The sequence below is a fragment of the Marmota flaviventris genome, chromosome 6 (assembly GCF_047511675.1).
Source record: "Marmota flaviventris isolate mMarFla1 chromosome 6, mMarFla1.hap1, whole genome shotgun sequence".
NCBI lineage: Eukaryota > Metazoa > Chordata > Mammalia > Rodentia > Sciuridae > Marmota > Marmota flaviventris.
Genome location: NC_092503.1, coordinates 28,046,923 through 28,061,130, shown reverse-complemented (window position 1 = coordinate 28,061,130; position 14,208 = coordinate 28,046,923). Strand labels below are relative to the sequence as shown.

The window sequence follows — 14,208 nt, the reverse complement described above, 5'->3', positions numbered from 1 at the left end:
GCAGCATAAATCACAGCATGCTCCATAAAGTGACATACCTCACAACATAATTCTTTTACCCCAAGTAAGTCCCATCTTTACCCCAAAAAGAGTGTCCGTATTCCTTTCACATCTTTTTCTCCACAGGACTTGGCTCTGGTTTTGAAAGAGAAGGGGTCCACCTTTAGCTCTGTATCAGGGGACACGGAGCCGTACTCACTGCTGCTGCTGGTGTCTTCTACCAGGACAGGCACTGGCAAGGATATACTCCTGAGATATTCTGCTGGTGACAGGAGGGAAAATAGGCAGTTAATGCTTTTAGAAATTTACACATCCTAGAATACCTGTGGAAAGACCAGTATCCTTTGCCATAGACCTCAGTGCAGAGAGCAGCATGATTATGCTACAAAGGGGACTGGCCATGTGAGTATGATCTCCCCCTGCTCTGTATGACCCAGGCAGGGCACAGCCAGGAAAGGGCCTCCCAGGCCTGAAAAGGAATATGTCAAGGGTGTGAAACCGTGCAGGAAGACCAGGTTTGGTGGGTCCTGGGTTCTGATCTCATTCTTATAGATGACTTATTATTTTTATCTACAGGTCTCAGTTTTCACATCTGTAAAATACAAGACCAGGTTCGTAAAATTTTAAGCCTTGCTGTTTCCTGGTTGTCATGCCCTGAGCTGCCTTCCTCTGTCACACCCTTCTGTGTGATGATCTGCTTCATCTCAGGCCCCCAGCAATGGAGTCAGCCAATCAGGAACTGAACCTCTGAAACCAGTACAGAAACCAAATAGAAAATAATACCCTAAAAAGTATTTTGAAAAGAGGATTTCTTAAGATGCTGTTATATTTGGCCTGATGAAGCAACTCTCCCCCAGCAAAAACTTTTGACTGGACGCATAAAGTTCCTCAAATTTACTTGAACTAAGGACCTGGGCTCTTGAGCAGAAGAATACCATTGGTTACCACCACGACTCTCTGCCAGAATGACTGCTTGCCTGTCCCAGGAAGGAGACAGCCAGTAAACACTTTCATGTGTTCCAATGAAAGTGTGATTTTAAAACTGTTGGGTAATTCTGCATTATTCTTGGTACTAAAATGTTCAGAAATATTTAAGAGAAATAAAATCGATATTTTTCTTTCAAAAAAAATAAATTTTAAGTCCTCTTCCTCAGAGGTTCAAAGGTCCACCTTAGCCTCTTGAGGCTGCCTTGAAAGACTTAAAGAATGAGAGGCTGTGGGTCTACCCCACAGAAGCTCCAACTCAGATTCACCTAGAACAAATGTGCTGTCACACATCACAACTCTGCTCCAGGATACAGATAGAAAAGTATTCTTTGCTAACAGGATTTTGGAAACCAAGGGACTAGACCTCTAATGCCTTTTCAGGTTCTCAGATACTATGATTCTATGGCAAACAAGGGCTTCTGCTTTATTTGGGTGGGGAATAAGGTTGCATAATAGGAGCTGTCTATAGTTAATCAAACACTGATTTTAAAAAATTATTTTAATTTATGAGAAACATCTTTAATATCCCAATGCTACCAAAGTCTCTTACTAATGAAAACAGATGTCAATTTGCAGAAAACGTCCACTGTTGCCTGGAAGCCCCCTTTTTACTCATTTCTCCTTTAAGCTAGATGGAGTCAAAAACTTGCCAAGTCTCAAAGACAGAAGGTGGTTGGTCAGGAGTGGACTTCTGACTCTGTTCACTGTGACTAGAAACCAGTGACCATTAGCCAGGAGGGGTGGGGGCTGTTAGTACTTTGATCAGACAAATGGACATATTTGTGATTATTCATCGCTTATCTCTGACTTACAAATACCTGAAAGCTAGATCAGCCTTCTCTCACCTACACTCCTTCCCTCTCTCCTTCCTTCCTTCTCTCCCCATCCCAAGTCTCCCTCCCATCTTTCTTCCTTTCTTCCCTTCCTTCCTTATTCTCCTCTCCCTCTTCCCCTCCATTCCTTTCTCTTCAAGTATTTTTAGGTTCAGTGTATGCTGTATTATTATGTGTTGCGTATATAACAGAAGAAAATACACAAAATATGTCATAATATTTATGGTAATTATTTCTAGAAGATGTGATTGAGGGTAATCGATTTTCTTTTATTTTTCCAAATTTCAGCAATAACAAGTATTATTTTCATAATCAGAAAGATATACTATTAATGATATTTTTTAACAAGCAAATATTCAATGGTAGCAACACCACTTTACTAAAAACTTCATTTACCTAATAATGTATTTGGTTATTTCATCTTCTCAAAGATGAAGAAAAATCCCATTATATAGCAGGAATGGACATTTTTCTGAAAACTTTTTATCCCTGACACTCGGAAGCTCTTCCATAGAAATCAGTCTTGGAAAGGGTCTAACCACGTCCAGGAGCATCTTAAGTGATACAATCTTGAGGTAGGACACATCCCACCCACTGGTTATATCATAGATGCCATGAGGCCAGTTCCACTATCCTATCCCATATGTAGGCCTAATAAAGAAAGCAGGTGTCATAGTAGTGCCAACCTTTGGTTTTACCGATAGGGAGGAGAAGCTTCCAGGGAGAGTAGACCTCTGGGACAAACAATCTTACTGGTTAGAACTGGAAAGTCTCCCAAGGATGAACTGATTGATCTAAACAGTTCTGTAGCCAAGTCACTAGAAGGTAGGAAGCAAGAGGAAGCCAAGAAATGTTGAGTTTACCAATTTAATCTACAGTATCTTATTTAATTTTAGAGAGAAGCCCAAATGGGTACAGTAAAGACACATGGCAGGCCAAGTGTCCAACAGGCAGAAACTTCCAAAATTCACTTGCTTGTGGAATTCCTTCTTTCTGGGCAGCTCATGGGTCTAATATTTCATGGGCCATATTTTATCCAGTGCTGCTATACCTGAAAGCAGACGAGTAGCCTCTTGCTGTTAATGAACAGTAGGGTTACAGGAGAACAGAAAAGTTTGTTGGGGAGACCGCTTGGGAGAGGACATTTCTGGGGTGGCCTAGGTCTGTGGTGTGCTCTGTTTCACTCCAGAAACAACATCAGTTGCATCTGAGGAAACAGATTACAGAATGGACAAAAGAGCTGCCCGGGAACAAGATTTCCATTGCTATGAGATGTCAAGGCCCTACACTAAATGCTGTGAATGGAAAAAGATAGCTGAAGGATTCTCTCCTCAGTCTCTGGCCTAATGGAATAGCCAATCTCTTTCCTAAGGAGTGGGGCTCACTGATAGCGGGGGAATTCCTGCAGAAGCCCATAATGGGTGATCCACTTTGCAATGCACATGACAATCAGAAATGCAGGCAAGCATCATTTACATTTCAACAACAAAATCAATGCTTCTTGGAGATAAATAGATTAACTCTATTTAGAATACTTCTAGATTGGGAAGGGGGTCCTACCATGTTTTTGTAAGTATGTGTGCGAATCTAAAGAAGAAAGAGAGTGAAACCTTGAATTATCCAGTTTTTTACCCTTTTTAGTCACTGTATGTGGTGTGACTGCCCAGTAATAAGACAGCCTGGGTCGTAACTGTGAATTTTAAGGTTGCTATGGAAACTGATTGCCTAAAAGGAGACCCAATGAGGTAAAACTGCATTTGCTAAGGTTAAAACTCAGCTTGGGTCATTATGACTCATCTAGGACATGTTCTGCATGTCCTGTGTATACAGCCCGGATTCCTCCTCTGCCTGAACTGCTTCTAGACTGATTCCCCTTCACTTTTTGGCCATGCATTCATTCATCCAACACAGGGTCTGATAACACACTACTTGTTGGGAGTCAATAGGACCTGCTCATGGATTGGAGCAAGTCTAAAAATGAGAAATCAAAAATGATCCCAAGGTTTCTGACTTAAGAAAATGGAGACATGTACTATTCATATATCACCATGGAAGAGAATATAGGCTAAAGGGAATATTCTTTTCTTTGGGAAGGGGTATATTTGACAGGTCCGTTTGAGAAACAAAGATGACAACTAGATATGAGTCTGGGAATCAGAAAAACTGGTCTAGAGAAATGACCTTCATAGCCCACACTGTGGGTGGCATTTAAAGCAAAGGATGATAAAATTTTAGGGAAAAGATGGGAAGAGAACAGATAACCCACCTGGTGCTTCAGAACAGCAACATTTAGAGGAAAAAGGAAGGAAGGGAGGCAGAAAAGGAAAATGACAAGGAGCAGCCATGAGCATGGAGGATATAGGGATGGACCAGGTGTTGAGGAAGCCCACAAAGGACAGGGCTAAAGAGAAGACAGTCATCTGGGCCAGAAACTGAGGACTAACTTTGAGAAAAGCTCTTGCTGGATTTGGCTATGTACATCTCATTGGCAAACTTGGCTAGAGCAGGTTCAGCCATCATGTGAAAGGGAAAACTCTAGGGGCTGAGGCTGGGGCTCAGTGGGAGCGCAGCTGCCGGGCATGTGTGAAGCACTGGGTTCGAGTCTTGGCACCACATATAAATAAACCCTATAAACAACTAAAAAAAATTAAAAAAGGGAAAATTCTAGACTGTCAGGAACAAAGTGGAGGAGAAGAGAAGACAATGTACTTCAAGACAGGAAGCTATCATGGGGAGCAAAGTGGGGGTGTTAGCCAAGTGGGTGTCCACGGAAGATTAGTTCAGGACAGAAGATGTTGGATATGAAACTTATCTGGAAAGGCAGAAGCAAAGAGTAAGCAGGTGTGGGATCCAGGACCCACCTGGAGAAAGATAAACGCTTTCTCTATTGTAAGGAGTAGGAAGGGATCTTTGAGCAGGTAATGATGAACCCAGCCTAATACCATCTTAAGATTGGGAGCCATCTCATCACAAAGTCATGAAAAGTTAATTTCTGTTTTACTATAAATTACTGAGATTTCTAAACTTGTTTGGAATTCCTGCCCGTGCCTTGAACTTACCCATGCCTGGCTTTCCATGACCAGATAACAACCCTCTCTGAAACCTCAGTGGCGCCCCATAAATTCTGATGTTGGGATCTGAATTTATCCCCAACCTTGAAATGTTAAGCCATGTAGATCATCAACCTACTATCTGCTTTTGTATTATGCTTGTCAAAATCCTGTTAGCTGTAAGTTTCTCAAGACACCCCCCTTTGCAACTTTTTGTGCTATAAAACCTTTTTCCTGTAGAGCTGGAGTGCTGATTTAGTCTAGCCCAGCTTAGGGAGAGACAGCCGCTGGCCAGCTTTCTTTGTGTAAACAATATTATCTTGCTTTAATTTGATTTAAAATTGGAGTCGGTGGTCTTTTCTTTGCGTTATGGTTCAACAGCAGCTCTATAAGTTTGTGTTGAAAATAAGATCAAATCCACTGCTGGGCTTCCTAGTTTCTCAAGTTCTAGAGATTTTTAGGTATATGGAAAAGTGTAGGGCATTCTGTGGTAGCTGTCACTGTCAACTGGAAAAAGTTCATATATATATAACTATTTCTAGAGAGGCAAGAGACAGGTCCTGGAGAGCACAGTCACAAATCCCTGGGTATCAGTCCATAGGTGCTGACTGGGTTCTCAGACTGTAAGAGAGGAGGCTGACAAGATTTCCACTCACAGGTGGCCTTACTGCCAATGTCTTGCCAACAACTAAGAAGCCCTCTGCTATGAAACTGGCTGTGAAAGATCTGTGAAGAGTCTGGATGATGAACCTCTCTGAGGATAGTTCATGTCACAAGTGTCTCTCTGAAGGGTGATTCTTAAGGGGTCAACAGGAAAGAGTGTTGAGTCCAAGATTCCCTAAGAGATGGCTTTATAAGAGGCCAGGGGTAGGTTGGGGTGGGGACGGGTAAGTGGCCTGTCTATGAACCCAAAGTGCTGGGAGCTCCTGACTAGGGGAGGGAGATGACTTTAAGGGACTGCATATGCTCCTGCTTTGAGAAAGTGGGACTGTTTCATTGCTATGAAGGTAGCCTCAGATGCTAAAAGCTTTACATGAGCAACAGGGACTTGCACAAGTTCTTCCTTCCAAGGACAGTCTAGGGACAAAGCCCTGCCCCAACACAAAGTCTCCTCCCTGGTCAGCCTAACTCCATCTCCAGTTGCTCAAACATTGAATAATGGTTCTTATATTTGAGTGACTTTAAGCCAGCTGGGTTTGATGAGCATACAGAATTCCAGATTGCACTTCCAGATTCTGCAAAGGGCCAGCCATCTGCATTTTTTAACCAACACCCCAAGTGATCCATGCCAACAGGACCTGGGCCCGAGTCACTGCTGCTCTCCTAGCGCTAAGTGTACAGCAGAGGTATAAAGTGTACTGAACAAAGGTTATTAAATAAACCATCTTCCACACAGCTATCAGAATGATCTGTCAGTGGTTTCTCTGTCCAATACGGTTAACCTAATGGGGAAGGAGGGCTTCACCATCACCACCCTCCTGCTCCTTTCTGAAGGGGAACAAGTGTAGTTACTGAAGCCAGGGGTCCCAGAGGCAGGGCAGTAGTCTGTTCTCTACACAGAAACAGGCATATGACATACACAAGATGCTCCGGGGATGGAAGAGGCCTGTCATTTATACTCATCTAGAAGGAGAGGAAGGCCATCATGGTCACAGTTGTAATGAATAGGAAGCCTGAAGATGCTCAGTAACACCCAAAAACAATCAAATGGGACTTCACTCCTAATTAGCAGGTGTGTCTTGCCCTTCTGAGGAGGAGAGTAATGTGCTCATGAGCCCCAACAATCCTGGAATAATACTCCTTCAACTGAGTCTGAACAAGCTAATTATGCAGGGAGTTGGGGGCTGCCCATTTTTTCTAATTCCAAGTCCCTGTCTCATTAAGGGAGTAAGACTAAGGAGGATGGGGGATGAGGGATAAAAGGAATTCATGAGGCTGAAGGCAGTTCTGACTCAGGAGAATCTGGAGGGCCCTGGGAAATGGCAGGGGACCTTCAGGCTGTGGGCCACAATTCTCAACAAGCCACTGAGCATGGACCAGATCAAGAAAAGGAGAGCAGCAATACGAGTTAGGACAACCACCTGGTGAAGTGCTTGCTGGGCTATGCATGTGACACAAGTTGTCTCATTTAATCCTCACAACAACCCCATGAGTGGTAATCTCAGTAGATGTCTGCCTTCCACCCCACACTCACTCCAAGCACAAGCTCGCTGAGAAGCCCCTGGGCAGAAATGCCAGCTCACTGGGAGTGCACAGCTGAGTTCACAGAAGCTACCATTCCTATTATGGGCAACAGGAATCTGTTTCCTCTGAATGAAAACTTTGTCACATGGAAGGGATAAAACAATCATGGAGGGAGTTTCTGGGCACAGCTCCAAGGCTCTCCTAGGATTTATGTTATTTTATGTTCAGAACCAACTTGGTGAAGTAGACGTTGCTACCAGCACAAAATGACAGCCAAAAGAAGTATATTACTGTGTGTCATCTACATAGAAAGTGCTTTCAGTGGGATTAGAACTGACTTCTGGGACAATGCTGAAGGCAGATGGTGTAAAAGGCTGGAGGCCCTGCTGGGGTACCCTGAAAAAGCGCAGTGACTGTCTCCCAGGGGCCTTGAGGCCTACAGAGAAACAAACAGAGGGTGTGGAGAATGTCTCTTCTCTTCTCAGAGGTCCCTCTACCCTGACTCTTGGAATTCCAGAAGGAAAACAGGAGGACTTCTCAGGAACCCTCAATTAATGGGTCTCTACATTGGGTAACTAGTTTTGAGGCATCCAAAGCACCTGCTACAACCTCCCCCATTTGGCCCACAAAACCCAGGCACATTGGATCTTAAGACCCCTGCTTCTATCAACCCCTCATTCAACATAGAAGAATCCCAAACATGTTCCTCTCTTTATAAGTCTTTGAAATGCTTCAGTTGATCTTCCTAGAGCAAAACTAGCTTCCTGGTTATGATATGCAAAGGCCAAATTGCGAAAACAAAAATATCAACCCTGACCCACTAAAACAGAATGTATTACCCCAAAGGTAAAAGAGAAGGGTATCTGGCATTGAAATTTCCCACAAGAAAGCCATTAGGTGGCCAACTGGCTCCTACATAAGAAAACATGGACTTCACTCAAATTGAAGGACTCAAAACACAGTCACCATCTTGCATTCAGGGAATAACAATTCAGGCCTCCCTTATGAAAGAGAAAGGGAAAAAGTTTCTGAAGCAACAAGCCCAGCCAGGGTTGCAGTAGCCCAACTCCTTAGTACTCAGAAGTCCCCATGTATGAGCAAGGAGTGCAGTTGTGGCTACTTATGGAGAGATGAGACATGAAATGACAGCCCTCTGCTCAAAAGGTAAAACAAACTCACCATTTGATCCAGCGGAAAGCGCTGTGGGAAGAAAAGCAAACAGCAGCATAAGCAGATGTTGGCCTTGTTGTTAAACTGAGAAATCAACAAAAAGTGTCTTGAAATGGGATCAATGCCCTTCCCAAACATCGAATCTGCCCATCCTCATCCAGTACTAACATTAAAGATGCCATGAATAAATAGATCCTTTGTTTTCTTACTGAAATGAGTTTTGGAAATTATTGCAAAAAGACTATTTACTTATGTTTTTATACTGCTGTTTTATTTATAGCTGTCAATCTTCTTTTTCTTGTTCTATGGGATAGCATGTATTTTCTACTAACTAATGTTAAAAGAACATATTACCTAGATGGCTTGGAAGTTTAACAGCTCTCAAATAGTCCTGTAGCCCATTAGTGGTAATTTGGGGTTTTATTTCTAGAAGGCTATATTTCACCTCTTTTAGACTTTAACCTTAGGATCTCAATGCTAGAATACTTATAAATGCTAACTGGATGCAGTGGTGCACACCTGTAATCCCAGTGACTCAGGAGGCTGAGGCAGGAGGATCACATGCTCAGCAACTTAGTGAGGCCCCTAAGCAACTTAGGAGACCCTATCTCAAAAAACAAACAAATAAATAAATAAATTTTTAAAATGCTGATATACTAACCATCTACTGTGTGATGGAAGATCACTGATGTATGAGGCCTCAGCATTTGTAAAATTGATGGAGACATGGCTCCCTGATATTGGAAACAAATGCCTGAGAACATCGTTTACAACAATTTCCTGGAATCTCTGTAAACAGAGAATTTTATTTCTGGAAAAATCTTCCATCTTAAAAGCTTAGGATGTACTAACTCTACTGAGATCCTCTTCAATGCAAATACATACCTGAAAACTTGGGTTGTGACTTTTTCTTTTTGCTGGAAACTTTTAAGAACTCATCAACAAGCAAGTCATTAGCACAGGCTCTCTTGTCTGGGTCTGGTTCAAAACATTTCAATATGAATGCTTTAGCCTCCGCAGACATGGACTCTGGGATCTCAGGGTGGACTTTAAACATCCCAACCTACGGCATGAACAGAAAAAAGAAAAAGCACAATGAAACTCCTGAGTGAGCATCTTGTCCACGTCCCACCTCTTGTCCCCTCATCATGTTACAAGCTCATGATTTTTTCCAAGCCCGCCGATGATGCACTTTCTATAGGTTATAAAGAGCTTACAGAGAGCTTCTGGAACTTTACCAATGACACATCCAGAGTAATTAGCTTAAGACAGAAGATGCACTATGAAGTACCGTAACATCAGTACCTTAACATTCAAAAAGTTTTTTTTAATTGATATAACTGATTTGCTCACAATAGCTATATGCCATGTATTGTGCTTAATCTTCAAGGAGATTCATAAAGGGCAAACCTGACAATCCAGTGGATTATCCCTCTTATACCAGTGAGGAAAATAAGGCTTAGATGGGCTGAGGTTACATGATTACGGAAAGGCAGAACTGGGATTTGAACCTTGCTTTGCTTGGAATATAGCCTATATTCTTTCCCGTGTTAAATAATTTGTGAATGAATACTGCCCCTCTCTCAAATAACCTACATCATGAAATATTTACTTTCTATCACAATTAGAATTTACTTGTCATTGCTGCTATTTCTAAAAAGTTTTGGACTGGGCTCAGTGACATACGCCTGTAATCCCAGCAACTTGAGAGGCTGAGGCAGGAGGATCACAAGTTCTGGGCAACTAAATGAGATCTGTCTCAAAAATAAAAAATAAAAAGGGGTGAACATGTAGCTCAGTGTTAGAGTGCTCCTGGGTTTAATCCCTAGTACTACATACACACACAAAAAAATTTAATGATGTTTTCATGTATTTAGTACAGAGAAAATCTTCTAAGGACATATTTTTGGTATGATAAAGCTCATATAAATTTATTTTTATAAAAATAATAATATATAATTACTTATAATTACACAGCATTTACTATGTGTCAGAAACTATTCTCAGAGTTTTACATATATTAACTCAGACACTCCCCAAAAAAACTCCTGTTAGATAGTTACTATTTTTATCCCCATTTTGTAGATGAGGAAACTGACATACAAAGAGATTAAGTAATTTGCCTGAAATCTTAAATATCTTGATCCATGCTGAGGCTTGACTCTGAACACTGTCAATCAGGGTCAGAGTCCACCTGATTGCTTCTTTTTTTAAGACAGTGTCACTTCCCATGCACAGAGGAGGCTAGCCCAACAAAGGCATGTTTTCCAATGATCACTGCACTAAGGGGTAATTCAGCAGCACATCAGAGGGAAGCCTTAAAGATGGGCTGAGAAGAGAAAGACATCCTTCCTGTCAAGAAAGGCAGCTGTCTGACTGTTCTCATACTCTTTTGGACTGGATTACAGCCCTCCTTTTTCTACCAGCAGCATCCCAGCAGATTGCCGTCAAGTTTAAGCCACACTTGGCACAAACATGGGAGCTGTGTACACCATGGCCCCTCATGGGAGGCCATATGCAAATGAGAAAAGGCTAGAAAAGCAGCCAGGGGCAGGCAGAGGGTAACTGTGATCCTCAGAAGTCCTCTGCGTTGGAGAAAAACACTTTTCTATTTTAAATTTCCCACTCACCTAGCATCTGGCAAGGGAGGGCTACAGGGACTCAGGTTTCGGCCACACCTAGTCCTTAGATCCCCAAACTGTGGCCATGGCTCTCTCAGGCCTCTTTCCATCAGTGCCTCCTACTTTGGGAACTGGGGCTGCTTCCCATGTTCCAAAGAATTACTTTTCAGCCAATTACCAGGCTAGCCAACCAGATTTCAAAGAATAAGACTGACTGACTTAAAATGGTAATCATGCCCTTTTTAAAAATGGACTTCCAAACTATTAGGATCGAGAAATAAAGGAAAATATTGTTTTGATTGAATCCTTAATTGGATAAAAAAAAATGTTCCTAGATCTCCCTCCATGGAAAACATTCGGATTGTTTCCCAAACAGCCCAAGTCACTTTTCACACAGTGGTGTGTGATTTACACTGTGCTGCTGGAAGGTAGTCCAAAGGAGTTCCACTGACTTTCCTTCTAGAGCTGAGAAAACCAAAGCAGAGAGATGCCTTGTGAAAGGCTGAGGCCCTGCCTCCAGGGAGAAGGAATCTTCTTGGACTTGAATGTGCTCTCATCTCCTGCTTACTTATTAGGCTCCTTGCCCCCAACAAAATACAATATATACACATAGAACACAAAGCCAGTAGCTATGAGGAACTTGATCCCTTTAAGATAATACGAAATGTGACCTTGAACATGGCTGCTTGTGGCTCTCCTAGTTCATAAAACGGTGGTTTTCCTGTAGCCATTTCAATGATTGTGCAACCCAAAGACCAAATGTCTGCTGCTTTTCCATAGCCTCGTGGTCCTTTATCAATTATTTCTGGTGCCATATACTGAAGGGTACCTGGAAGTATGTCAAACACATTTCCACTTTAAAAAAGAAAACATAGTTATCTAATGACAGCTTCAATTTTTCTAAGTAAGACAAATTTTAAATCATGATTCTGGTCCTAATACCAATTCCAGTTTCTTATGCTATTTACAAAAGTAGAAATAGGAATTTTTTATGATGGATTTTATCAGGGACACAGAAATAGTTTGATATCATCATCTGGTCATAAATAGGTCCACCCTCACTCCCTAGATGGGGGAGTGTAACCGAGGCATCGTTCCCCTGGACGTTCTCAAGAGAATTCTAACCATGAGTCTTTTGAAAATGACAGAGAATACATCAATACATTTTCTGTGTTCAGTTCTTCAAATGTCTGAAGACTGCTATGATGTATGCTTCTAATCTTTTCTAGGAAAAAAAATCTAGTCATTCATCCAGTTCCTTAGATCTGTATTTCTCGGTTCCTAGACTGAATGCTTAGTTCTGTTTTCATTCTGGAGGTCATTATGTTAAATAAAAGTCAGGCATAGAAAGACAAATCCCATGTGACCTCACTTTGTGGAATCTACAAAGGCTGACTTCCTAGATGCTGAGACAGAACAGTGGTTACCAGAGACTGGGGAAAGGAGAGTGGAGAGAAGAACATGGAAAGGTTGGTAATGGGTATGAAGACCTAGTTTGATAGGAGAAAGAAGTTCTGCATAGTAGGGCAACTACAGAGAATGATAATGTTAAAAAAAGAAAAAGAAAAAAGAAACCCTAGAAGAGGGGATTTCAAATGCTTTCACCACAAAGAAATGATAAATGTTTCAGGAGATAAATAGGCTTACCCTGATTTGAACATTATACAAACTATACAGGTATCAAAACATCATGTGGCACACTACAAATATGTATAGGTTTTCATGTGCTAATTTCTTTTCCTTCCTTCTTTCCTTCCTTCCTTCCTTCCTTCCTTCCTTCCTTCCCTCCCTCCTTCCGAACCTGGGGGTATTTTTATCAATGAGCTACGCTCAACCCTTTTTATTTTTTGAGACAGGATCTCACTAAGTTGCTAAGACTGACCTCAAACTTGAGACTCTCCTGTTTCAGTCTCCTGAGTCTCTGGGACTATAGTTGTGCCATCTCTGGCTTCAAGGTTTTTTAAAATTAAAAAAAAAAAAAGTCATTTCTGTTTCTTAAACACGGTAGCATTAAGATTCTGAAAATCATGGTGAAAAACAATGCAAATAATTTCTGATATACTCTATTCTGTAAATCAAATATACTGACTCCTGCTGTGTATCTGACATCCATGAAAAAACAGATTGGACAAATCACAAAAGATCATGAGCCATTAACAGAGACAGACCCCTACACAGCACCAATAGGAATAAATGAAAAAGAGAGATAGAAAAGGCTGCATGGAATCAGAATAAGAGTGCTGTATGAGGGGAAGAGCACAAAATGAGAAGCTGAGAGCCCCTGGTTCTAGCCCTGCCCTGGTACCTTCCAGGGAAACACTCAAGTGCAATGGCCTCAGATGACAGGCAAGATTTGGACTTCTATTACCCTCTAGAATAGGGATGGGCCAGGAGTGTGGTCAGGAACATAATGTCACTGTTATGGTTCACATCTTAAAGGCCCATGTGTTAAAGGCTTCGACCCCAGCTGATGATATTCCTGGGCGGTGGTGGGGACTAGTGGAGGGAAGTTAGGTCACCAAGGGCCCACCCTAGAAGGGGATATTGGAGCCTGACCCCTCTTCTCTCATTGCTTCCTAGCTACCCTGAGTTGAGCAGCTGTTGCTCTGTCCCCTGCCATGATGTTCTACCTCACCACAGCCCCAAAGTGATGGGACCAATTGACCACAGACTGAAACTTCCAAAACTGTGAGCCAAAATAAATCCTTCCTCCTTTGAAGTTGTTTTTCTCAGGTATTTTGTCACAGTGACAGAAAGCTAAGACAGTCACCATATTCCCCATTTCTGATACACTCACATGAATAACGTAATCAGCAAACAGGAACTCATCCAAGGGGCAGTGCTGAATTACTTCAAATCCTGAGGTGTTTGCCAAAGACCTACATCAGTATTTCTGATTCATAATCAAACTGACATTTTGATAAATACAGATGACAGCTCAAATGGATACTTCACGTGTGATTTATAGGAAAACTGTGATGTAAAATTCCTCCAAATTGATCCCATGAAGCCCACTGTCCAAGGCTAGAAACTGACTGTTGCTCATAAAAATAAAGTATGAAATTTTTCAAGTATTGACACCTTGTGAAGTTTATGCTCCATATGACAGTAGCTCAAATTCATGTTCACATACAACAGTACACATCTACACTCTCAGCTTAAACTGGCAAAATCACCAGAGGAAAGCCTTTCTCCTTGCCATGGATAAGGCAACCGTGCTCCCCACAAGACTCAACTACCCTTAGTATAAAATTGTTACAATTTCTCTTCATTCATAGTTTTTCCCAAAGTGATAAATTTTTTTAATTTAAATAAATCAAGAGGGCCTTTAGAAAACCTGTTCTGAAACCTATACTCTGTTTT

The 14,208-nt window shown here is 41.7% G+C and overlaps 1 protein-coding gene across 4 annotated transcripts in view; it reads right to left on the bottom strand.

Annotated features, from left to right (window-relative positions):
- Map3k5 (mitogen-activated protein kinase kinase kinase 5) overlaps positions 1–14,208 on the bottom strand; it is a 212,452-nt gene that overhangs the window by 35,743 nt on the left and 162,501 nt on the right. Inside the window, exons 19-22 of one of the 4 annotated variants that reach the window (XM_071612996.1) lie at positions 11,517–11,674; positions 9,110–9,287; positions 8,234–8,254; positions 82–262 (exon numbers count right to left, since the gene is read on the bottom strand). In XM_071612996.1, the coding sequence (XP_071469097.1) occupies positions 82–262; positions 8,234–8,254; positions 9,110–9,287; positions 11,517–11,674 (538 nt within the window). The remainder of the gene's footprint in view (positions 1–81; positions 263–8,233; positions 8,255–9,109; positions 9,288–11,516; positions 11,675–14,208) is intronic. The other 3 variants (XM_027938433.2, XM_071612994.1, XM_071612995.1) reach the window with 3 other exon arrangements.